Below are 27,769 nucleotides of genomic sequence, written 5' to 3'. Positions count from 1 at the left end.
AAACTTGTGCCACAAATAAAATACTGCCTTTGATGATTTTGAACAGTTTAGTTTTATTAAAATTATAATTTATTTTACCAAGAATGCATTACAATTGCACTCATGTAGAAATTCGTAGTAAATCAATTTTTAATTTTCAATTTGATATTCCTCTTAATTTACGTTTGAATTAAAGGAAAGATGTATGGTCATTTTTGGTTTACCTCCGACTGGTATCGTCACCATAACACGAGTTTGTGCGTCGTTTTACTACGTAGAATGTCTAAAATTCAAACTCAATTTAAAATTAATTTTTTTTTTATTAACTTTCAACCTTAAGGCTCATCAGTGTAATAAAATACATGAACAGTTTATACATATGGCATACTACAAACAATATTAACAATATGCATAATTAACAATAGGTGACGTCAGAAGTTTCATCAATACAAAATACCTTTTACTACAATAAATTGTTTCTTAATTAAAAAGATAAATGTACATATTTTCCTAAGTTACAAAGCTGTTTTGTGTTTTCACCAAACAATAACTCTATTTACTTAAAGGAGGGACCAAAGATACCAAAGGGGCAGTTAAACCCATTGAAAATAAACCGACAACGCCATGGATAAAAAAAGACACACAGACAAATGATAGTACAGAAGACACAGCATAGCAAACTAAAGACTAAGCAACACGAACCCCTGCAAAAGCTGGGGTTGATTAAAAATTGATGACCTAGACCAGTAATATATTTTTATCGCCAATCAGTATATCTGCTTAATTGTAGGATGAAATGAAATCCATCCTCTATTACTCCTAAATCACACAAAAAAAATTCTTTCATTTCTATTATCCCTAACATACAAAGGTTGTGTGAAGACAAACGAATCTTTTTGTACATTTACGAAAAAGGACCAGAACGAATTTCTGTAAATATAATTGCAAAATAACATAAAGCAGAAGAATATTATAAAACATGAAACCCTTGATTAGCTTCATCAAATACACACTGTCTTATCAAAGGTAAATATGAACTGTTTACATTCAACAACCACTGATTATTGCACAAATTATTCCTCACAATATCCTACTCACGAATGTGTTAAATCTGCATGGTTTCAAAAGTGTTTTTAAAAGTTTTGCATCATAAAATTAATCTCAAATAATGTCTTCTGTTTTTGCAGTGATAAATAAGGATTTAATTTACTTCTCATTTTATTTTTGTCGAAATTTTTTGTTTAAAATGTGTAATGATTTATATTTGAATCTAATAAATGAAGAAACATAAAACTAAGTAAGACATCAAGTGACTTTTGTGACGTATGGCGATTAAAACTCATATATCAACATATGCGGTTTGGGTTTTTCTCATTCTTGATGGCCGTGCGGTGAACACCAATTGCTTATATATTCTTATTTGAACTCAGACCGCATCTCCTTATCTATATTTCACAGCATTTATTATCAATCAGCAATGAATACGAAAAAGCTAACAAATATATAACAGTTCTACTAAAATGTAAGGTAGAAAAATCAGCTGTCGAATAAAAACTTTCATGCAAGTAAAAATATTTAAAAAACTAATGTTGAGGACAAAAAGCATGTATTGTTTGGGGGTATAAGGCCCATCTTCGTAGACACGCTAATGTTTATTTTGTTTGTGTTACCTCCTGCTAGAAAACCATTACCTTTAAAAGTGATATATATGTGGACGTTGTATAAACATATCAGACTATACAGTAACCCTTTTCATTTATTCGTCACCACGTTTGTAACGGAGGAAGGTTATCTGTATAAAAACAAAGGGTTTTCCCTTTGTTTTTGAAAGATGCCCAGCAAAATATTTTCTTCACTGAGAACTTCGCACCCGCAAGTACCCCACATTCCTGACAAATATGGTATAAAGTTGGGTTAGTAAACTGGATGTCAAGTGTAACAGTTTGGTCATATACCATTAGTTTTTGGTTCGGGTCATAAAATTCATATTCTTTTCCAGCTTGAATCTTCACTATAAAGCGTTTGTAACTTTTTCTGTCAGGGGGAATTCCTTCCCTTATTCCTATAAGTTTCGGATTGAATGTTCTGGTGTTGTTCATAATTTTATTAGGGGGTAGTTGTACTGGAGGTGCCCCAAGATGATTTGGTTCAGTTTCGGACATCTGTACTTCAACAACAAATGAACTGTTCAAAAGTTTACACATTATTTTGTGTCGTGACCAATGTTTAGTTTGACACTCCTTTGAACAGTATGTTGCTTTTTTGCATTTTGAACAGGCTTTCAAATTATGTGATACTCTACGACAATAACCGCAAGCTTCTACTAGTTGAACGACATCAGTTGGATGTTGTGTCCCTTTTTCGTTGTTTCTAAGAAAATTGGTACTTGTTATTATTGGCGGAAGCGAATATCCAAAACTTTCACCGTTTCGTACAAAAAAGAACTTTTTACTCGTCTGGAGTTTGTTATTTAATCCTTCTTCTGGGTTCACTGTATAAATACCTGGGCCAATGTGATCTCTTATGGTGTTCCCATCTATAATAACTCTCGCAGTATGGTTGTGGCCAATTCTGATTCCACCACATTTGTTATCAAAAATTTCATTATTAAGAATAAAGGCATTGGATTGCATTTTAACAAACATACCCCATAGGTGATTGGCAAAGATTCTATTTCCTTTGATTTCGAAAAAACCACCATCACATGATACGCCACAAAGACCATTTTGTCCTATATGGTTATTAATAAGTACGACCCTATTTTGACATCTTTCGTTCATTTGTAGCGATTCATTTGAGTCCAATACTCTTCCACTCAATATGCCTTCTGCCCCATTTCCCTGAATTATGTTTTCTTCAATATAAGCATAACTGTTAGGACCAATAGCGATACCATGAGACTGATTTTCCGATATATTATTTTTACGTACTTTAACTGCTCCTTCATCTCTAGCTTCGATTCCAACGTGTCTCATATTTTGCACTGTACAGTTTCTGATGTCTATCAAAGAACCTTTTCCATGTGACAACACGCCACCACCTCCACATCTGTTTAACATACACGAGTCTATATAAGCAGTTCCACCATCGTATACCCCTATTCCAGCAGAACCAGATTGACCCACAGGAACACTCCAAAATTCAGACAAGCTTTCCCGGTAAGCTTGTTTGCATTTCTCTGGATTAACGCATCCATCATTGCCTGTACACTTTGGTGCAGTTTCACATCCTTTTCGTCCGTTGGTAAATTTACACTTATAAAATGTTGCTACAGTATTCTTATTTACCGTGATCTGATTGCCTGAAACAAAACTTATGTTTTCAAAATGGGTGTTTATCGTTTGTTCGGGTTCAATATCGTCTGTGAACCATTTGGATGCACATTTAATATCAAAATATTCACCAGTGTTAAATTCAACGCCGTCTTCAATACCAATGACTTGAATGCTTTTTGTTGTAATGAGTGGTTCGTTGAATACATATTGTCCTTTTCTCAAAAGTAAAGTAGTATATGGTCTGTCGAAAAAAGACATTATGTTCTGTAGTAAACGCTCAGGTCTCTCGATCATTTTATAATATACAATGGGATAACATATTTTCATGTTATATTCAAGGAGACACGGTGGATATTTATGGGATGCAATACAGGCAGAAGCCAGACCCATTGCTTGCATGGCAGGAGGAAATAATCCATTCCTTATCAATCCCGAAACGGCGTAGGCTTTCCTACTGTATCCTCTCCAATTATCAGGGGCAATTTCAATACATCTATTTGCATCCGAAAAGGCATGCTCAAAGTCTCTTATCTTAATGTAACCTAGGCTTCTATTCGAGAAAAATCTACTATCTATATTTTGAACAGGACATGAACGTATACCTTCAGTGTAATATCGTATGGCATCCTGATACCTTTTCTCTTTGAATGCTTCGTTTCCAATTATTCTTAATGTTTCAACCCTTGAAGCGACGGCAGATTTACAATTTGGAATGTCTTCATTGTCAACAGGTATAACAGACACTAAGGAGTTTAAAAGCGTTTCCCTATCGCCTTGGAGCAGCGGTATTTTGATTCGTGTAAGATCATTGTAATATTTTGTATCAACCGGCAAGGTTGTCATTATTCGAACCATTTGCTCCTGGTCTGCAAGTGCTATTGCCTGTCGTTGATGAATACTGTGATATAAGGTTGTTGTCTGTAATACCTTTAATATTTCATTATCAAAGAATAGTTGATCCCCTTGAGTATCTTCTTTCCTAATATCAAGGATATACACTTTAATTGCATTTGCATTTGCTGCAAATTTGCTCCATTTTACAAGTGATATCCTTTCAGATTTTCTTAAGTGATCGTCAATCAGAACATCCTCTGGGGATTGACTAGAATCTAATGCTTTTTTTAACATACGTAAAGCATGGTGAAGAAGTAGACTACGATGTTCGACTTGCATATTTTCCCTAATAACCTCTTGAACTAACCTATGAACCGACAGAGACGAATCATTTATTCGCTGAAATAACGAAAATCTAGTCAAAATTTCAATTATCTGTCTGCAACCCATTTCATCCCCAAGTACTTCAACCATATCTCTATCGTTTACATGTGGACTTCCAATATTAATAAGTTCTTTGGGAATGTCATCAGCAAACAAAAACGATGCAATTTCCATGATGGTTACAGCAGCACTACCTAGGCCTTCATTTTCCGATTGCCTAGTTATATAATCAATGTTTAATTGCCAAGTTGTCTTTATTGCTAGTCTATCCTTGCTGATATTCCTTACAGAGGGTGCTGCCTTCAATAATTTCAATCGTTTCTTCTCGAATTTGATTACATAGTCAGCGAAAGAACATTTTATGCTTTTTATATGGGCCCCTGCCTGTTCCAATGCTAATGGCAAGCCCCCAAGCTCTTTTACTAGTGAAATAACGATACCGTCTTCACTGTTGAAACATTTTCCTGTTCTGTTCTTAAGAAAATGTAATCCCTCTTGTGCTTCAAATACATTAAGAATAATGCAGTCTTCAAACTTTACAACTATAGACTCTTCAATTGCATTTGGTTCACGGCGGCTAGTTATAATATGATGTCCGCGGGTATTACGTTTCCATGTTCCAACCAATAATTCTTTGGTATTATCAGAAAGATATTCCTCATCCACGTTATCAACAATTAAAAGCCATCTTTCATTCAAACATGACAACCATTTGAGGGTTCTTTTAAAAGTTTCTCTAAAGTCTTTTCCAGTTGTATCAACGTCAATTGCAAAAGTTGTAAGTGAATCTTCTAATGTATCTTGTGTCTCTGCTGATATCCAAAATACACCGGCTGGATAAAACTCATGTGATCGCCATGCAAATTCAATTGCAAGTGTTGTCTTTCCACAACCACCTAAACCGCAAATGACTAATGTGTGATTTCTATTACTATTGCATAAAAAAATCTCCTTAATCGTATAAAGTTCCGTTTCTCGCGCAACAAAATGTTCTGGTCGATTGGGTGGATAAAAGAAAGTTTTCCCGCAAGGTCTAGACAATGGCATATAATTTCTGAAGTCATTAATTTCATCTTTTATTTCAGTGATGTCAGTTTTAATGTGTGATATAACTTCGTTTATCTTTTTATTTGCGTTTTCGAGTTCATTCACTTTTTTTGCCGTAGATTCATTTCCAGTTTTTAATATATCTACTTTGTTATTAATTGTGGCAACATCTGCATTTTGTTCTTTAATTGCCATTCCATGGTATGTTTGGACCATTTCAATAGCCAATGTGTTGTCATATAAAACGCTAATGCCTTCATTCAAGTTATCAACAATTGTTTCTTGTCGATTTTGTTTCGATTCAATAATACTAAATCGGCTACAAGCAAATGCGATTTCTTCATTTATTTTGTGCAGAGATTCATGGACCTCTATGAATGTCGAGTCCAAACCTGATTTCATTTTCAATGAATAATCAGCTAAAGCACGTGTTTGTTGCCTAATATCCGTTACAACTTGCAGGTCGACCGCATAGCCTTGTAGGAACATAAATCCTGCGAAAGGAAAAGAAAACCATCAATATAAAGTTTAAACCGTGAACAATCTTATGGTAACAATACAACTAAAGTCCATCAAATCAAAAATCATGTACAGATGTTGACTACATTAATAAATATACGGCTGCAAGGAATACGGTAGGAATCCTTACGAAACTATACTAAACGATCTAACGCATTGGGACTTGCAAAACAAATGATATACTGAAGAAGTGGCCTCTATATATACCTCTAAATATCTGCTTGTTTTTCATGATATTGGATTGCTGTCTAATAGACGTACATCCAATGTCTCCTTTATTTATGTTCAACATTTTGTCCTACCCCCGATTCTGACAATTTGAGTGTGAATTGTCATGGCGGATGATGTATGCACAGTACGATAAGCATTATCATGTCCACTTTATCCAGGTCTCTTTCCTTTTTAAGTTTATGCAATTCTGGTAGGTATTGCATGTAACCTTTATTTTTCTCTTTTCTCTTAAGATTTAAACACATTTGAACATCGGTAAACTACTGTTGTAATTGTTTTCTTGTTTATATTTGAAAGAATATCATTTTAATTTTGTTCAGTTTTTTATTTCTGTTGAACACATCTATTATTAACAAAGTGCATAGAAAAACCGAAACATAAACAAAGGAACTTGCAACAAAAAGCTATTTTTCATTTAAGCTCTAATGATTTTGACAATAAAACAATGATTTGTACAATAAACAATATGTTTTATTACATAATAACCTCACATAGTAATAAATGCAATTATGAAAGTTTTACAAATTACCGTTTTTCTCCCATTTGGTTAACTCTGCAGCGATGTTTACTTCATCTGCTGTGTTTAACTGAAGACAAACAACTAGTTGATACATCAACTGGAACACAGCTTGATATTTAATAGTGTCCCATTCATTAAAATTACAGTGTGCCCATGGGTTCCTCACTTCGGAACGTACCTTAAATACAGGTAATAAAAAAAGACATATTGTTATAATCTAAGTTATGGGAAGTTCATGAAACACTTACAACCATTTTTAAGTCACTGGTGTGTTTTACCAGTCAGTTATTGAAACATAAAGGATCTATGTATTACACATGTTCCATATATTGTTAAATAGTTATCACAGGTAACAGGCTTATAACATGTATAATTTAATACGCCAAACGCTCGTTTCATCTACATAAGACTTTCAAAATTTAATATGGAAAGCATACAGTATATGTATTGGAATATTTCATAAAGATTGAAAGTTTAAAGGCTAATTAGAGAGCTGTACAATGATGATACGAATCTATCGATACCAACACTTGGTACAAGATTTTGATGACGCACTAGTTTTCATTTAGTATCCAATTCAATTTTTTTTATAATACATATTTAACCTCGAGTATCTAACACTATTATATGTCTCCTTACTTTTTTGTTGATGAATTATCAACTTAAAACAAAATTATCCAAATCTCGAACTCAATCACCTGTGTTCTAAATACTTCTAGAAAATATGATTAGGAGTATGGGGAATGCCTCTCAACATCATTAAGATAAAAGGGTGGTAAGAGACAATATCTAAATTGAATAATGGATATAAAGATAAAAAAATTAATTGAGTTACAAGTGTAAATCTTGGGTCTTAAAATACAGATTTTTTTTCAAAGATGTCTTAAATATCATGACACATCTTCTGTTTTCATAGTTCATAGTTAGTACATTGATTTTGTAAAATTTTGTCTCTAGGTTAAAAGAAATTGAATATTTGGTATCTGTTATTGTTGATCGGTGAGGGAAGGAATCAACCGCCCGTATATGGAATGTGTGGACATATCTATTTGTCCCGAAGATGATCGTCTCTTTTGAAGGTTTGAAGAAAATTGTTAATTTGGTTAAAACATATTCCATTTGTTAATGCCTGTAAGCCAAATGCTTGAAAGCTTTCTTCAAATCAAAACGGTTAAAATCCATGAAAGTTTGCGATTTTAAACAATGTTTTAAGTATATATTCATATTATCAATATACCCATGATGTTTCATACCACTTTAGCATGTTTAGAATATGTTTTTGTTAAGCACTTCCTATCACGACATTAATTAATACTTTTACTTAAATTATTCATCCTTTATTTTTATCAACTTTGTATTTAAATTGAATCATAGATTAAAGGAGTAGGTCCGGTAAGGACCGATTTTGGCCTCATATTTCAGGTTCATCTGACGAAAGATTTTGACCACTTTTTAAACACTTAAATGTGTCTATTTCATTTGAATCAATTAGTTTATGTGAAAGATTTTAACTGATTTAATCATTAAAAACGATCCGATTCAAGCTCAAATATGAATAATCTACCAAATATGCCGAAAAATGTCACTTTTCCGATGGTTTTTGTCAAAAATGAAAGTGGCCGCATCAGTGTTCATCCTCAACCTTTATATATGTTTTGTATTATCTTAAAATACAACTTACATTTCAATATTTAGGATGAAAACGAATGCGGTCACTTTCGTTTAACACGAAAACCGTATAAAATTTAACTAAAAAGCTAGAATTATGAAGATTTCATTAATTTAGCATGACATAATGGTGCAAGTACCCGATATATGTGCATTGTATTGTCAAAAACAGCCCATATTTATGTAGCAGAAGCATTCTACTGTCCAATAAATAACTAAAAGCTTACATATTAATAATTTTGTAAAACTGTTATATTTTGGGGCCAAAAAGGGGTATTACCGGACCTTCTCCTTTATTCGTTTAGTGTATGTTTATTTGTGTAATACGTCTTTTGATTGAGTTAAGCCATTTCAATTGATATTTGATAGCATGTCTTTCTATGTTGTGATGTTACACTATTGTTTCAGATAAGGGTGAAGGTTTGGTACTATTTAAAAGTTTAAACCCGCTACAATTGTTTGCACCTGTCCTAACTCAGGAATCTGCTCTTCAATAGTTGTCGTTTGTTGATGTGGTTTATAAGTGTTTCTCGTCTCTCGTTTTTTTTTTTTTTAAATCTATATTAGACCGTTGGTTTCCACGTTTGAATGGTTTTACACTAGTAATTTTTGGGGCCCTTTATATCTTGCTGTTCGGTGTGAGCCAAGTCTCCAAGTTGAAGATCGTACCTTGATCTATTATGGTTTACTTTATAAATTGTGACTTTAATGGAGAGTTGTCTCATTGACACTCATACCACATCTTCCTATATCTATTAAAACACAGCAGTATACGCCTTTTAGTATTATTGACTAGGATTGAGGGTACCACAAACAGGGTCAACTCAACAAACTCTAAATAAAGGCAACAGTAATATAAAAAGTAAAATCACAAAAATACTGAACTCCGATTTTAAATTTAAAACGGAAAGTCCCTTATCAAATTGCAAAATCAAATGATAAAACACATCAAACGAATGGACACCAACTGTCATATTCATGACTTGGAACAGACATTTTCAAGTGTAGAAAATGGTGGATTGAACCTGGTTTTATAGCGCTTAACCTCTCACTTGTATGACAGTCGCATCAAATTCCATTATATTTACAACGACAAGTGAACAAAACAGACATACTAGGTAAAATATCCAAAATAGTGGCACAGCAGTCATCACTGTGTCACAATCTTAAAACAAAAAAATATACCGCTGTTCAATAGTCATAAATGGATTAATCGAAAACAAATCCGGGTCGAAAATCAAAACAGAGAGTAACACATCAACCATAAGAGGAAAATGTTGGAAAAACAGAAACAGAAACACTGAACTGCTACAAAACAAAAAGCCATTATACATAGAAAATGTTTGATAACAACTGCCATATTCCTTACTTTAAGAAAAAATGATGGATTGAACCTGGTTTCATAGCTAGCTTAACCTCCTGCTTATATGACAATGTAAAAAATACCGTGAAAATGGCAATATAACGTTACAGGTTTTCCCAGTTAGGGCATGTTACGAATGTGGCTATCAAATTTTTTTATTGAACAGGACCCTATGTGTTTACTATGATTTTCAATGCGTTCCAATGGGGCAAATAATTGGGTCCCCGTGCCTGTCAGAGAGATGTTTTGAACACTTCAATATGCAATTGAAAGCTATTTTTTTTAAAGTTTCATTGAAAATATTTGGCTACAGCTTCAAAATTCAATAAGGAAAACAATTTTATTTTTTAAAATTTGTATTAAACTTTTTTGAAATTTAAATTTATGAAATTTTAAAAAGTTTGTTTTTCAATTTAGAATTTAAAAGGGGGTCACGGAAAGGTCATTTTGTCTGTTATATGTATTCATATACTTGTAAGTTAAAATTGAGGGATTTTTGAAAAATATCAGCAAACAGTATTAGAGAGAGCCACAGGGCAAGACATAATAAATGTGTTTTATGGGATCAGGGGACAGTGAAAGATGGAAAATATGGGCTTATTTCTTTCCAGTATCTTATTTCTAGGACCTGGAAAAAAAACCCCATAGTTTCAGTTTTTGATAAATTGTGACTATTTAATAAATCATTTTAGTGCCACCGTTCAGTTATGAAAGTTTTGTTCGAATCCAGCTCACATTTATTTAGAGCCGTCTCACACAAATAACCATATACTATTGTGTAAACTCAGAAACACTTGCCAGGGGCCCTCTAATTTTTTTGGAAGATATTTAAGGGGTAGGGCTATAATATAGCTTATAAAATCAATTTAAACTGAATGTACAACAATTTTAGACTCGCTTTTAAAGATTTTGTTGGTCCTTAAAAGGACCGCTAATTTTGTCTGTATCTATTTCAGCAGTAGATGATTGGAGCTATATCTTCCTTGGTTTTGGAACTTTTGAAGATCAGCTTCTGGTTAAGGAAACACTAAACTGGTTCCATACAAAGAATGAATTTATCTACCTTATGCAATTTACAGAATGTAAATATTTCTTGAAATAAAAAAAGTTTTGCTGATTTTCAGCATATTTTCTTCATGAATTTAAGAATTTCTTTTGATCAATGTTCTGGTATTTGAGATGTTATAGATAAGGATCAATAATTCTGTAACTGTTTGATCAAATTTTTTGAAACTTTGCACAATAACTACTGAGATGTATATCTTTATTTTAAAAGTGCAGTTTTAAGTCTGGGAAAAAAAAAGAAAGTCTGACAGGAATAGGATCCCAGTTAGGGCAACCAGTTCGGTACCCACGAATGTAGTTCTTAAAAAAAAATATTACTTTTGTTATAAATTGTGTAGTGTTATTATTTCACTAGTTCTGTAACTGAATGTAGATTTATTTGAAAGGGTAGGCTTTCTAGTTTGAATTTCTGTAAAAATGTTGATTGATTTAAATGTAATCTGGCGTCAGTACATAGAGTAAATTGCCTAAATTCTAGCCTTTATTCTTCCCCGGAAGTAGACAGACTGACCCTGTTGTCAATAAAAACAAAATGTTGCAACGAAATGCCGGTCATGAGGCACTGCGATTGTACTTAGACACTTCAAAATGAATGCCTAACATGAACCAGAAGTCCCAAGGTGGCTATCACAATTATTTATTGAACAGGACCCTATGTATTTACTATGATTTTCAATGCGTTCCAATGGGGCAAATAATTGGGTCCCCGTTCCAGTTACAAATACAAATTATGACATAATATGATAATATGAATGAAACCTCCCTTTTCCGTGTTGTAAATCTTGAACACAAGATGCTGGTGTTGATCCGATTCTCCTCTTAGAATTGAAATGTAAATTGTAATTGTAATCAGTTTCTATTTACAGGGCGTATTGCTGTGTGCTTTTTTTATTACACAATGGCTAGAGGATTTACATTTTACAAAACATTTTTAACACATCCACAGTTTTATATATGTCTGAACAATTTGGCCTTGTATGTTTTTTTTAAAATCTATTTTGGTTCATTTACATATTTCGGAGTTAAGTACGTAGTCCATATTTAATGAACTTTTTACAGATATTATCGGATATGTTCCTTATGTCGTAACTACAATCCGGTTCCTTTCTGGAATGTGACCTACCGAATTAGCCTATGAACCGGGTTCGTATTAACACGAGCAACACGACGGGTGCCACATGTGGAGCAGGATTTGCTTACCCTCCGAATCACACGGTATCAATCCCAGTGGTTTGTGGGGTTCGTGTTGCTTTGTCTTTAGTTTTCTATATTATGTTTTGTGTACTATTATTTGTCTGTTTGCATTTTCCCTTTTTAGTCATAGCATTGTCAGTTTATTTTCGTTCTATGAGTTTGAATGTTCCTCTGTTATCTTACGCCCCTCTTTTAGAAGGTATACAAAAGTTGTGTTTTTCTTAGCCATTGTATTTTGACATCTAATATTGAAAAGTTACTACAAAGATGACATTATTTCAAATTATCTCATGATTTACAAACCATGTTATTTTGAACTCCCTACCATAGAAACTTGAACTATTTCCAAACTCCTGAGTAGGTTTCGGCTTCTACAGTTCTTCGTATCAACCAATTTAATTGATTATTTTTATGAGATTCATATCAGAAATTAATTTTTCGTAACAATCTTCCTTATATTTAAAAAACGAAAAAATTATATCTCATGAACTTTAGCTTGATTCCCTAGAAGCAACTGCTGTAATATTGGATGAGCACTGTTTCCAAGTAATGACAATAATTTTACAAACTGACCAACAATCCCCTACTGAATATATAAAGAGCCCTTTCTTTAGAGGAACTTACCTTAAAAGCAACATTCTGTACTTTTTGTGGAAACTTGTCAACGCTGATGATAATCCCAAGAATTGCAGACAAGTCACATGTTTCATCAAAAGCCGTGTAATGTGCCATGAAAGATTTCAAGAATAATTTTGAGAAGTCTACATGATTTAACACTTTGAAATCGTATTTACTAACATCTGGTTTTCTTCGAACTCGAGGTATTAAACGGTTGTTATTGATAGCTTCATAATTTAAAAATGTTTTTGCTGATTTGGGGTATTTTTTTTGTTGCTTTGGATATGTTTGTGTTTGAATTCCATTCGTCTTTTGTAATGAGTTATACAAATTGTGTACAACTGGTTCCATATAATTTCGAAGCGTTGGAGATAAAACTGTCTGAATACAAATACCAATAATCAGCCATCTTTTCTGATTGTCATCTAGGTCAGCATTGATCACTACAAAATAAAATAAATTCAAATCGAAAATTCAAAATAATAGTAACATTTCGTCATTCTTTGCAATGTCTATATGTAACGTAATATATTGTATTCACAATGAATTGCACAATAAATCAATACCAACCAAGCAGCCAAGAATGTTCAAGGTTGAAAAAAGGGTGTATGTCACCTGACTCAAGAAAAATAAAATAGCATCCTTGATAGTCAAATTTTAGACACAACACGACTTAAACAGGGCTTATTTGTTTTAAAAGGGGGAGGGGGTGTAAAAATCCATAAATATGAACGTAAATGTAGAGAAATCTCTATATTTCTCATATTTTAATATATAAACAGTAGAACATAGTATGTATTTAAAATACATTAGTTGATATATGAAGACAATGTAAATTATTCATAGAGATAACAATCCATAATCAACATTACTCAATTCCTGTTAAGACTTTTTCTTAACAGGAATTGGAGAGACGATGTTAAAAATTACGAATAGCAAAGATATGATTTTGTGATTAAATTTATAACTTATAGAAATATTTAAGGGGGTTCGGGGGTACGCATCCATTGTTTTTCTAAAAATAGGATTTCGCTTTTTTTTCCAATAAAGGAACTTTATCATATACTTAATAGAAAAATAAAATAAAAATTGGGGTTACCTTTCATTAAGGCTCGTTATCTTTCTTTGAAAGAAGCATGCGTTTTTATCAAGGTACTTTTTTCCCCTGTTGAATTAATAGGAGGAATAGAGGTAATATCGAAATAAAAAAGAACTTAATAACAGAAATCGCTTTGATTTTACAATTGCTTATTTTAAGTACAGCTTATTTAAAAACAATTATAAGATAAAAAGTCAACGATGAGTTAAAAGAGATATTTCAATTTCAATGCAAAACAATGTTATTTTTACACCAAAAGGAGATAGTTTCGAGCTTTTTTAATATTTTAAATATATTTTAACATATTTAAAGTCATTCAGGGACAAAACGAATTTATATTTTCTCTTGATGTTTGTACCATATCATAAATTAACAACTAAGAGTGTAATAAATTCAATTTGGGATGAAAAAAAATGTTTAAAACTTTTGCCTCCTTGAGATCCTTTTTCAATGCTTAGGAATTGTTAAACAAAATTAATCAAATATGGTTACGCTTATTATTAAAATAACAACAAATTAATTTATACAAACAATTTAGTGACCAAAACAGACGTATAAGATATGATGAAAGAGACAACTGGTTTTTGGATGACATACAGGGAAATCAATAAATTCACACGCTTCCTGCTTTTATAAATTTCCTGTTTACAAAACTTTAAATTTTTCGAAAAACTAAGTATTTTCTTATCCCAGGCATAGATTACCTTAGCCGTATTTGGCACAACTTTTTGGAATTTTGGATCCTCAATGCTCTTCAACTTTGTACTTGTTTGACTTTATAAATATTTTGATATGAGCGTCACTGGTGAGTCTTATGCAGACGAAACGCGCGTCTGGCGTACTAAATAATAATCCTGGTACTTTTGGTAACTATAAGTAGCGGTGAATACTGATTAGGGCACCCGACGTCCATATGCACTGTAAATTTAACTGGGAAAAATATTTTCATCATCATTGTATTAAAAGAATCAAAGTCAGTTTAATACACACCGTCAGCAAATATAAAGAGAGTTCGAATGAATATTCAAAAAATCATTTTATGCTTTCTCATATATTTGATGTTTAGTACTGTTCATTTTAGTGTTACTATAATATTAACTAAATGTAGCCATAATAAATAAAACAATGGAATCTGAAGCGAGACGATCATTCAGTTTTGTTTTTAACAAAAACAGGCAAACGATTACCTTGAAAATATTTCTTTGAATTTTTATTTTCATTGGAATTTATGCTTGTGTTTGTTCAAGATCCAAAAGTTTTTGAACCGATTAAAATCGCCATTTTTTAATATGTCTTAAAGGTTGCACTTTATATATACAGCTGTTTCTCAAACGACATAGAAAATTAATTTTGTTTACATACTGGTTCCCAGTTAGGATCTCTGCGTTCCATCTCATAGAGACATAACTTGGGAATGTTACCAGTAAATATACATGTGACTGTGAAATTTGTTTTATATTGAAATCTGTGATAACCTTTTATTCGAGGTAGGGGTAGTTAAGAAAATAAGTGTTAATTTAAACTGTGAGAAGTTCAGGGCATATAAATGTTGAAAATATGCCGCACAGCCCTATATTTTGACCTTTGAAAAAATTGGAGTGCATATGAACTTTCAATTCTAGGATAAGATTTTATTCAAAACTTCATAGTAAAAGTGGTACAGTTTTAGCCGTAAAAGGAGTTCCTAGGGGAAATTGCATTGTCAATATTTACAGAAATGCAACCTATAAAGCCATACATGTAGATGTAGGCAAACAAATTATACCAACATAGCAATTTTGCTTTTTTAGTAAAGAATTTTCATTATTTTGTTTTACTAGTTTTCCTATAAATTTTACTTTTAATTTAGTAATTGAATTCTAATTACCTGTATTATGCGCTGATATTTCATCATAAATGTATGTTAATCTTTCACATTAACCGTTGTACTGTTTCTGAATTCATATATACCATTTAAATTAAATTACACCTACCTGACTTATTTGGTCCAGCTGTATATATTTCAACTATCTCTGTTTCTAACTCCTCATCCTTGTCCCCACCGGATACATAAATAGTGTTTCTCGCCATAACTATAGAGCATTTGTCAGAACAACATTGCACTAAAATCCAAACACCGTATTTTTATTTTAACTTTTAAGTATTCACCACTTATATGTACAATTGTTTCTATCCGTTTTATAAAGACATGTGATATCCTGATCATTGTGTGTGTGTCAACCGCTATTCGCCTCGATTTATTTTTATGTTTCATGTTCAGCAACACATTTTTACATGGTAAACAAGGAAATAATTTGTAAGTAAAATTTCACGATATACATAACTGTAATAGGGACGAATAAGGAGACTCTTTATTCCAAAAACTAGTTTTGACATTATAATTGATAATGCTATAATTCATAATGCTGTCATTAACAGTTCAACCGAGAATAGTGTTTCTTCAGTACTGGTTGAAAATCCTCATCGATTTTATTTAGTTTTTATGAAGTAAAGAGGACTTTTCTCTTCGATAATGTTAGTAGGCTCGAAACTCATAATATGAAATGATACCTAGTGGATCGGTGAGGCGGTTAATTACTTATCACTGATGTAACCATCACAAATACGATGTTAAAACCACATTGTAGAATCTTATCTAATCAAATGTTCGTGAATTCAACATAATATGTTTATTTTTTGTTTTCTATTCCGGTACGTTTGTCAAACTAAATGTGGAAGACATTGAAACTAAGTTTGTGGTCGATACAGGAGCAACTTTGAAATAAGTGTCTTCTAAGATCAACGATGTGTTGATTCCATTAGATAAATCCTATCTCAACGAATTTAAAACAGTATGTGGCAATAAGCTAAAACTATGAGAAATAATCAATTTAAGTCTGCGTTTCTGTCCAACTAAGTTGCAATATGAAGCTGTTGTGACTGATCTGCAAATTGATGGTATACTTGGTTTGGACTTCATGAATCGACATAATTGTTTAAATGATGTTAAAAGTTGGCTCTTTTGTATTGGGAATTTTAAGGTAGATATATGTTTTCAGAGATCAATAGGCTGTAGGCTAGTGGTTGCCTCAGAAGCGATTATCATACCGATAATATCAAAAGTTTATCATTATTGTCACTGTTTGCTTAGCAGAAGGTGATAAATTGCCTGCTGACAATGCTTTGTTAGAAGCAAACGATCATACAGGAAAAGACGACATTTTGAATGATAGAACTTGTGTAAGGTCTGGCGAAAATTTCCCTGTTAGATTAATGAACACTGAGCTAGATCCAAAGACAATCTATCCTGGTTCTACTATATCCTAAATGTTTAAGGTTGATCTAGTACTAGACAGAAATATGTGTTCAAATGGACAGAAACGTGACGGACTTAGATCAGATCTTCAAGATCATTTGGACAGGGCATCAGACGAATTGACATCGTAAGACAAACACAAATTTAGATCTTTGCTGATAGAAAACCAGGACTTGTTTGCTTCTTCTGATGCTGTCTTGGGAAAGGCCAATCCTGTTAAACACAAAATCACTACGGGAAACGCAACGCCATTTGATAAGGTACCAAATGGTAACTTTGACAAAATTTCACAAAAAGGGATTATTGAACCCTCCCACATACCCAGGGCGGAAGAGATAGTCTTAGAAAAGAAAAAGGACGACAGCTACCGCTTTTGTGTACACTTTCTAAAGACGCGTATCCATTATCGAGGATTTGCGATTCGTTAGACCAGTTAGCGAGAAATAAATGGTATAGAGTTTTGACTGTTGTTCGGGATATTGGCGGAAAATGACAGGCACAAAACAGTGTTTGCAACGAGAAGTGGTTAATTCGAATTTTCGGGTCTTGCCATTTGGGTTGTGTTGCGTTGCAAAGCGATTGATGCAAACCATACTCGCTGGTTTACAGTGGGAGACATGTCTGGTTTAAACTGACGATATAATCGTTTTGGGAGAAAAAACACTAGATGGGATGTTTGACAACCTACGACAAGTTTTTGATAGGCTTAAAGCGACTTGTTTAAAGCTGAAGGCAAAGAAGTACCCGTTGTGTACCACCAAGGTTCGATTTTTAGGACCTATTGTCTCTGAGAAAGAAATATCAACCTACCCTGACAAGATTGAGAGTGTAAAAGAGTGACCCGACACTACAATTATAACTGAAGTTTATTCCTTTTGGTGTATTTGCGGGTACTATAGAAAAATTATTAAAAGGTTTAATACTTTAATCTTTTGACTAATTCAAAGGTAAATTAATCAACGCATCCGTTCTCAAATATCCAGATCTTAACAAAGAATTCATTTTAGATACTGGTGCAAACAATTTGGCAATCGGAACTGTTCTGACTCAGAAATCTGATGATGGGCTATAAAATGTTGTGGCTTACGCTAGTCGTACTTTTTTTCAAAATGAACCCAAACGACACAGAAATTAACATCCAAAGGTCACCGTACTCGTTTGCATTAGGCTACAAATGAGGACACCATACTTGATTTAATTCTATTGATTATTTTCTTATATCAGATTTTATGGCCTTAAATATCTTATATGTTTATATGAAAACATTGTATCAATATTTTATACAATACTATGGTAATACGCAGATCAAGTTTAAATCAATGAAGTTGTGTTTGTTTAACTCATAATGTTGGAGGTTAGCAACGTACAGATAACGTGCTTACAAATTCTGTTTAAGTTGTAATATTTAACAAATTGCAACTTACGTGTTTTAAACATATATACCTATAAGTCATATATAATCAAAAAACATGTGTTGAAATTTATTAAGTACACACATTTATTGATTTGAATGACATTTTGAAGATAAGTTTAAATTTTAATATGGTCACCAGTGAATTCGATTTCATAAATACGTCATTTAAGAATTGAAAAATAATCAAAGTTATCTTATATTGCTCCGTTTTTGACCATGTTGGATATTGTCACCAATCGTCGGACGTCGTCAAACATCAGACCTCCATCTTCGTGAACCATTAATCCCCACCCAAAAAAAACAACAAACAAACAAAAACCCCAAAAGACCACTTTCAAACATATATGAAAGAAAATTAATGTCTTTCGGACATCTAGTATAAAGTAAAATCACAAAAACACTGAACTCCGAGGACAATTTAAAACGGAAAGTCAATAGTCCAATGACAAAATCAAAAGCTCAAACACATCAAACAAATCGAAAAACAACTGTCACATTTCTGACTGGGTGCAGGCATTTTCCTATGCAGAAAATGGTGGATCAAATCTGCTATTATAGCTAACCAAACCTCTCACTTGTATGATTTTATTTTCTGTATTTTAGTCATAAACAATGGACCGTGGCTTGTATTAGAACATAATGTAGAATGCAATACTTTTCGTTATTTTCTGACACCAATTTTCGTCTCTGTTAAATAACCAAACATGCGCATCCCAGTTAAGGGTTGGATTGATATTTGCATGAATACGGATTCTAATCAGTTGAACTATTTAACTGCAAGAGAATACCACATCTTCGGTGTTGGCAGCTTATTTTAAAACAATTGGACCACAATTGTCCGATGATAGAGAAATACTATTTCACAGTTCCTTATTTATTAAAAATTGATACAAAACAAAAACAAATTTGGTTTTTTTCAAGTTCGCAGCTAATGTTCATTTGAGAATTTAAACGTCTTACCTTTTTGTTTTTTTTTGGACCATGTTGATACCAAAGACTATATGCGAATGCAAAACAATAATACCTAAAATGTTGAAGCTCATAACTTATATAACTTTTAAAAAAAATACTAGTACATTAAACGGGCCAGTAACCTAACCTTTCATCTTTTCTTTGGATTCCACTTATACTTGTAAGTCAACTAGCTGAGTTAACGATTATAATTAAAAAGGGTATCAGGGTTATAATTGGATACATCAGAAGCATGTTTCGGAAAAAAAGCCAAACAAATATAAAGTTGAAGAGCAATGAAGACCCAAAGTTTCAAAACGTTGTGCCAGTTACAGCTAAGGTAATCTAAGCCTTGGATAAGAAAATTCTTAGTAAACTAAACGACACCCTTGCTTATTGTTACATACTACATCTTATTGAGCGATTGAATAATGAAAAGTTCTTATTGGGGTTTGGATCTATTAAAATTCCATTTTCAAGAAAATATGAAAAAGCATTTACCAGTACCTTTATGGTTGTTAATACAACATATGGTCAGAAATTTCTAAGCACACATAAACTAAAGACATATTCTGCAAGAAAAGACTGCAGGTCAAAATGTATTACTTTATTTATCACTTACAATCCACGTCCCTTTTCACCTCGAATGTGACCTACCGAATTAGACTACCGATTTACCGGGTTTGTAATAACATAAGCGACACGACCGGTGGAGCAGAATCTGCTTTTCCTACCGGAGCACCTGAGATCAACCCAAGTTTTTGATAGGGTTCGTGTTGCTTAGTCTTTAGTTTTCTATGTTGTGTCTTGTGTAATTTTACTTATCTGTTTGTCTTTTTTATTTTCCAGCCATGATGTTGTCAGTTTATTATCGATCTATGAGTTTGACTGTCCCTTTTTATTTTATTGATTTGAATTTGTTTGGTACTTTAGGAACACTCTTTACTAAAATTTATCATAAGAACAGAGGAGTAGATTGTAAGTTCTCTAGAATTCAAATCCTTCAATTTGGACGATAAAATTGCTGTGGTTTTTTCTTATGGTGTGCATAGATCCTTACCGATTTTCTATGCCTGTGTTTGTAGTGGCATTTTCGATACGTATGAAAAACACCTTTATGATTTCTACAGCTATTGGTCATTCGTGAAATATCAAACTGAAATAAAGCACTTATGCCGGAGTCACAAATTGCCGTATAGCCCGGCATGCACCAAACGTACAGAGAAAATTGACAAAGTCGGTATACGTTAGTTGCACGCCAGTTGAACGATAAGCAATCGTTAGACACGCGTAACATAAGTTAGAGGTATGTCGAAATACAAAAGTATACGCTTGGCGAACGCAACAACTTGAGTTAATTTTTATGCAGCATAAAAATTTTCATCCAGCTCAAGCGTGTGTCTAGCGTATACCTGAACGATAAACGCACGTAATACATACGCTACAAGCGCGTTTAATGCGCTACAGATAAGTTTGAGACACGTTTAGGGCACCTTGTATACGCCTCAAGATCGTTCGACCTTAACTTAAACGTATGTGGGTGTGTTTGTAACAAAAACCCCATAATAAAACGTCCAAAATACGACCGGGATGCGTCTCAAATACGCTCAAGAACTTTTTTCCTTCGTACCGTGCATTCTATCGACTTTAGACAAACGCCATGCATACACAAACATACGTTTCTTGAACGCCCGACAAACGCTTAGGTACGCCCCCGTAAAATACACGCTTAAAGCTCGTTGTGCAGACGTTACAAATATAATTGACAGGTTGAATGCATCCAAAATTACTGGCGTATTGGCAACGTGCATGATCTTTGAACACGCCCTGCGTACGATAGATCTATACTCTGATGTGTGAAGCCGGTATTACATCATGAGCAAACAACATTCTATTTTTTTTCTTCTTTTTTATCTAAATATAAGCCAATTTATTCGACTTTTTTTTTTAAATTGTTCTTGTTTTGATATAAACTATTGATTTTTTAAAAACTTTATACAAGAAGAGATTAAGCTATCACAAATTTTTCTAAACCTGTATAACATTTTCAGATATAAAGCTTTGGTTATTAAGTCTGGGTGTATCGTAGACATTTTGTAGAAAACGGGATATCTGTTACAAATGTTGACGATGCTGTTTTTTCATCGAAACTAACATTGATTTAGCCCCAGTGTGTCCTTGATGATTGCAAATCTGTAAAGCTCACATTATCAATGCCCTTTCAAACACCATAAATAAAAAGAGGGCAGTTATACCAAATTGACAGCATTTTTTACGAGTCACAGGGAGAGGTGTGTGAGAATTTCTTAAATTGTTCTTTACTAGAATGTATTAAACATAGATCCTAACGCATAAGCATTTATATAGTTAAATTTCTACAAATTTTTAAAAATCTATCCTTACTACGGATCTTTTGATCAAAGATTCAATATATGTTTAAAATCAATGTTACGAAATTAATGATAATAACAACACATTATTGTTTACCTTGTTCACTTCATTGAGAACATGCATTTCCTCTTTCTACGCATTTGATAATTTCAAACACTACTATTGCGCAGTCGTTCAATTGCTGTTTCTACACAACAGTTACAAACTTTAACATTATTGCATTATCGAAAATCTTTTTGTCTTTATGTAAACATAAATTATCATAAATAAAGACAGCTATAGACTTGAGAGAGGACATTTTACCTATAAGACGTCGGTATATTTAAAGAATTGATTTCTATTTGTCAAAACTTGAGCCATTGTTTCGGAGAAAGGAAAACGAAACTAGTTGGATTTAAACGATAAGATATAAGATGAGTTTAATGAAGTGAGTATAACATATTATATACCTAAAAAATGCAAGCAATTTGCAGGTGTAAACAATGGATATCTTTCTTTACACCCGTCTTCCGTGCAAAATTTGAACCTGATATGCATAAAAACTCAAGGGGAATATTTATACTTTTACAATGTCATCTATATGCATTCGTGTCTTGTTGGGAAGTAACTACATGTTGAGAAGCAGTCAAGGAAAAGATGTTGCGTTACAACAGAAAAGTTTAGACTACATGATATTATCTTTTTGATACAGTTGTAACTAATCTGGCAATCCCCCGTTGTCCGGTATCTGTCGTAGATCTTTATGTTTTGCCATGATCTTCAACAACTCATATATATATTTGATTTACTCGCACCTGAACCTAATTTACCTCGGAGGATGAATATAAATAATTGTCAACAGCAAACATAATAATTAAAATACTATATTCAAATAAGTAACATGACATATAAGAACTGATTGTAATAGGATGCAGACACGAATCAAACAAAGATTTATCTCAGACACCGGCATCAAAAATGTATCTTCCTCTGTGAACTCATATTATATACCAGTTGCATTATATGTATCGATATTCCAGTTCTGGGTGGGGATCGTGTTTAGTTTTCTAGGTTGTGTTTTGTAAATTTATGTTATGTTTTTGTTCTTTTTTTTTGTTTTGTCATGGCGTCAGAACATTTTCAACTTTTGAGTTTGAATACCCCTTTGGTATCTTTTTCCTATCCTTTTTATTTGCTAAAAAAGTATGGTTTGTGGGTAAGGATCTCTGCCATTCCACAGACATTTGTACATTTAGAATTGCTGGAGATGTGGATAACACTTGAAGACTCATCCCATATATATAACATTCGTGCATTTTCGAGAAACAAATAAACGGTTAAGGGTAGGGGAGTTAACCTTATTTCTACATAATGGAAGACCCCTTGTGCACTATATATACCATCAAATGCATTTTGGCATGTTAAAGCAAAACATGTATGGTATAAGTGGTCTCAAACATTTTCAAGATATAAAAACAATGACAAGGCAATGACCTCTAGGGTTTCGCTCTATGTTGCATTTGATTTGCTTTGTCATGTAGCACATTTTCCATGATTGGATCATTCTGATCTTTAGCAGTTTGTTGTGCAATGTAAAATGAATATGTTCAATTCCAATGGTCAATGCCATTGACTTTTCAACCTTAAGATTGTCACATGCCCTAATGATCCTTACTGTAGACCCGTGTCCTTATCACTTACTGTTATCAAATTAAATCCATTAAAACATGAACATACTATGGACATGGTACAATATTGTACTAATAGGGGCCTGAAATTCAATGTAAAATTCATCACATTAAATATGAAAATGATTAGTATTTGGTTTTAAAATCAACCTACTTAATACTGCGTTTAACTTTAACAAATCTCTTTATAGGGGTATATTAAGGTCAGCACATTTAGGATATATTGTCAAAACACAATGATTGTGTGCATATATTAGACAACCTAGGAACCAAAATGTTCTGAAGGCAAAAGTTATAAAGGAAAATATTGAATCCCTAGGCACCTACCTTCTGAATAAGGAGTGGCATCCGTAGTAGATTAAGTTAAAAACTGTTTGGAATTATTGAAAATGTTAACCAAAACTAATATTACAACACAAATAATACATACTTGCACCTGTTGTTGACCTTCTACTGTTGTTTTTTCTATGGTCGTGTTGTTGTCTATTTGACACATTCCCCATTTCCATTCTCAATTTTATTAAAGGGTAATTTCATCGTAACTCCATTGCGATGTGTGAAAGATGTTATTTTGTATCATTCATGTTAATATTTCCATAACTGTTTCGCCTAACTTAAAAATCATCAAATCATTAGGGCAATTTTTAAACCCTCCGTGACGTTACCTCTTCGTATTTGGCACAACTTTTTGGAATTTTAGATCCTCAATGTTCTTCAACTTTGTACTTGTTTGGCTTTATACATATTTTGATATGAGCTTCACTATTTACACCACTGGGTCGATGCCACTGCTGGTGGACGTTTTGTCCCTGAGGGTAGCACCAGCCCAGTAGTCAACACTTCGGTGTTAACATGAATATCAATAATGTGATCATTTTTATAAATTTCCTGTTTAAAAAATGTTTTTGATTTTTTCGAAAAACTAAGGATTTTCTTATCCCAGGCATAGATTACCTTAGCCTTATTTGGCACAACTTTTTGGAATTTTGAATCCTCAATGCTCTTCAACTTTGTACTTGTTTGGCTTTATAAGTATTTTGATATGAGCGTCACTGATGAGTCTTATGTAAACAAAACGCGCGTCTGGCATACTAAATTATAATCCTGGTGGTACCTTTGATTATTATCACAGTTTTATAAAGATTACCCATCATTCTGTTAAATACCCATAAAGAGAATTCCGTAAGCATGCATGCATTAGCAAAATCCTATGCACAAATAATCGGAAGCTCATACGGAATTTTATGGAATTGTGAATGCAACTACTGTATGTCGAACTGCTGAACATTTTGGAAATAAAATGTATTCAACTTTTGAATTTATACTTGCATGACATGAATAATCATTGATATGTTCATACTTATAAATCAATTGTTTACAAAACATAGAAATTTTGAAATACTGAGGCTTTTATACCTCAGCCTCAGGAATAGATTACTTAAGGTGTATTCGGCAAAACCTTTAGGAATGTTTAGCCCCCAATGCTCTTCAACTTCGTACTTTATTTGGCCTTTTAAAACTTTTTTATTCGCGTGTCACTGGTGAGTCTTTTGGACGAAACGTGCGTTTGGCGCAAATATAGAATTTCAATCCTTGTATTTATGATGAGTTTATATACACGTAAATATATCGGCACAGTTTACTTTAAAATATATTTTCCCGACATTTCGGATAATTAATGTTGATTTAAATTATGTAAATGATAATATCACTTCCAATCTATTTACATAGAGTTTAAGGGTGTCACCGAATGTATTGTATGATAATTAATAGTTGAATATTTTGCACAGCCCACAAGGTAAGTGGGAAAACGTGACTGCTTTATGCAACGAAATCTTATGTTTCACTTTCGTATTTATATATTACATATTAACTTTTTGTGTACTGCAATCTTGGGTGACACATATAAATCATACAGAATTACATGAAAACTTACCGAACAGCAAACTATAAAGGACCCCTAAAATGACTAGTGTAAAACAATTCAAAAGGAAAAACTTACGTTGTAATTCTGATGAACCAAATAAACAACGACAACTACTGAACATCAGGTTCCTGACTAAGATCAGATGCAAAGAAATGCAGCGGGTTTGCACGCTTTAATAGGTACCAAAATTCATCTTTACCCGAAACAATGGTGCAAAATCACAAGATAGAACGACACACTTTACAATATCAAAAATAAAACATCTCCACAGCAATAAGACACTATTATGATTACTTGAAAATGTAATGTTTAATTTCTTTGCTGTAACAGTTTATTAAAAAAAAAATAACTAGTTTAAAACTTATAATTACTTACTAATGATATCTTTTCCTGGATATTATAGGATTTTATCTATTTGATACATTCAATAGTATGGCTAACAGAAAATTAGACACAGATAACACATCATCCGAATTCGAAGCAAGTCGAGACGATGATGAAATTTCCGATATAAAAGCATTGAAGCCAAATTCTTTGTTTTCAACTTGGTTCAATGATATGGAAATAGAAGAGCAAGAAACACTAAAACAAGCTAGAGATTCCACAAGAGTATTCCATAATGATAATACTAAGTCTACATTGAATTTGAATATGTTGCGACAATACCCAAACTCTCCAACAGCGGTCAATTACACCAAATCGTTGCTTCATTTTAAGCGAGCTTTACACATATTAAAAGACTACAAAAAGGATACAGTTGAAGAAATTGAAGACTGTGAAACACTTTCCCAAGCTTTTGAGAATATCGTTAATGGATACCTTTATGAAAACAGTTTGTTCGAACAGTTCCAACCACCTGATACTATTTGTGTTCTTGTTGACAAGTATCTTAGTCTCAGACCTAAGAATATATGTGCTGAGTACGTCAAAATTATAATTCAAATGAGAGCGTCGTTCAATTCGGAGAAAAGAAAACGTAATCTTTTGTCAGAATTTGAATCGGCAAAACTACGCATAACAACCTTAGAAAAGTTTGCATTGAAACTCAGAAAGAATAAACAAGTAGACTGTCACCCATTCAAACAACGAGTTCTTATCGATGTATATTATCATCTTGGTGCAATGTACGTATCTACAAAACAACCATCGCGAGCTCTTGATTCTTTCCAGAAATGCCACGATTTAGACGATACAAATTTTAGTGCTCTCTTTGGAATAGCATATCATCTTAGAAAAAGTGATCCAGCAAAGGCTATCGAGTTATTTCAGAAATATATTAGTATGGCTCCGAAATGTGATAAACATTATCCACATGCTTACTATTTGCTTGCGTCTGTATATTGCATTCAGGGACGTTTTGAAGAGGCAACTCATAATGTTTTTTTGGCAGAAGATGCGGAGAAAAATCGTCTACCATTCCTGCCGCCTGTTTCAATACCACAGAAAAGAATAATTCAGCACTTAAAACATATTTCAGCACAGAAAACAATATTGATCGAATGAAAAATATATCTGAACAAGTTTCTACGTATACATGTTACTAGATTACTTATAGGGAGATATATTTCTTAGTTAAGAGAAAGATCTTAATGACAAGAATTAAACATGAAATCTGTTTGCCTATATAGTATCATATTGCAAGCACTCCACCTACATTCAAGAGGTCTTTTTGTTTAAAAAAACGCTGTAATATCTCATCCACACATGAGATAAATTAGCATCATTTAGAAATTAGAAAATGTGATATAGATACAAATGAGACAGCTCTACATTAGAGACAAAACGATACACTTAAATTGTGATCTTTAGTTGTTAATTTCTGTTTCATTTGGTCTTTTGAGAAAAGTTGTCTCATAGGCAATTATACTACATCTTTTGCGCGTAGTTTAGCAATGACTATTATTGTTGCACAATATTTATTCTTTTTAGACAGAATGTAAAAAAAGATACGTTTCAACCAATATTTTTCCCAATTTCTTTACATGGTTTGAAAGTTACCGCTTTCCATCAACAGAGTAATATTTTGTTACAAATTAATTGGACACTTCTGACGAAAATTTCAATTTATAATAAAGAAGATGTGGTATGATTGCCAATGAGACAACTATCCACAAAAGACCAAAATGACACAGACATTAACAACTATAGGTCACCGTACGGCCTTCAACAATGAGCAAAGCCCATACCGCATAGTCAGCTATAAAAGGCCCCGACAAGACAATGTAAAACAATTCAAACGAGAAAACTAACGGCCTTATTTATGTAAAAAAAATGAACGAAAAACAAATATGTAACACATAACCAAACGACAACCACTGAATATACAGG

At 32.9% G+C, this 27,769-nt stretch overlaps 2 protein-coding genes across 3 annotated transcripts; one reads left to right on the top strand and one right to left on the bottom strand.

Annotated features, from left to right (window-relative positions):
* Window positions 1-279: 279 nt before the first annotated feature.
* Window positions 280-15,988, bottom strand: LOC139490486 (uncharacterized). Its single transcript, XM_071277257.1, has 4 exons — window positions 15,770-15,988; window positions 12,704-13,140; window positions 6,799-6,967; window positions 280-6,013 (listed from the first exon to the last, which is right to left on the bottom strand). The coding sequence occupies exons 1-4, from the start codon at window positions 15,864-15,866 to the stop codon at window positions 1,743-1,745; spliced, it is 4,974 nt and encodes a 1,657-aa protein (XP_071133358.1). The 5' UTR covers window positions 15,867-15,988; the 3' UTR covers window positions 280-1,742.
* Window positions 15,989-27,056, top strand: LOC139490489 (uncharacterized). Of its 2 annotated transcripts, none has more exons than XM_071277261.1 (2): window positions 15,989-16,092; window positions 25,845-27,056. In XM_071277261.1, the coding sequence occupies exon 2, from the start codon at window positions 25,874-25,876 to the stop codon at window positions 26,942-26,944; it is 1,071 nt and encodes a 356-aa protein (XP_071133362.1). In that variant the 5' UTR covers window positions 15,989-16,092; window positions 25,845-25,873; the 3' UTR covers window positions 26,945-27,056. The 2 variants fall into 2 exon arrangements, with proteins under 2 accessions (XP_071133362.1, XP_071133363.1); XM_071277262.1 differs by lacking the exon at window positions 15,989-16,092 and adding an exon at window positions 22,140-22,274.
* Window positions 27,057-27,769: the final 713 nt, after the last annotated feature.

Source organism: Mytilus edulis, chromosome 10, assembly GCF_963676685.1.
Source record: "Mytilus edulis chromosome 10, xbMytEdul2.2, whole genome shotgun sequence".
In the NCBI taxonomy this organism is placed as follows: Eukaryota; Metazoa; Mollusca; class Bivalvia; order Mytilida; family Mytilidae; genus Mytilus; species Mytilus edulis.
This window is presented reverse-complemented; position numbering and strand designations above follow the sequence as displayed.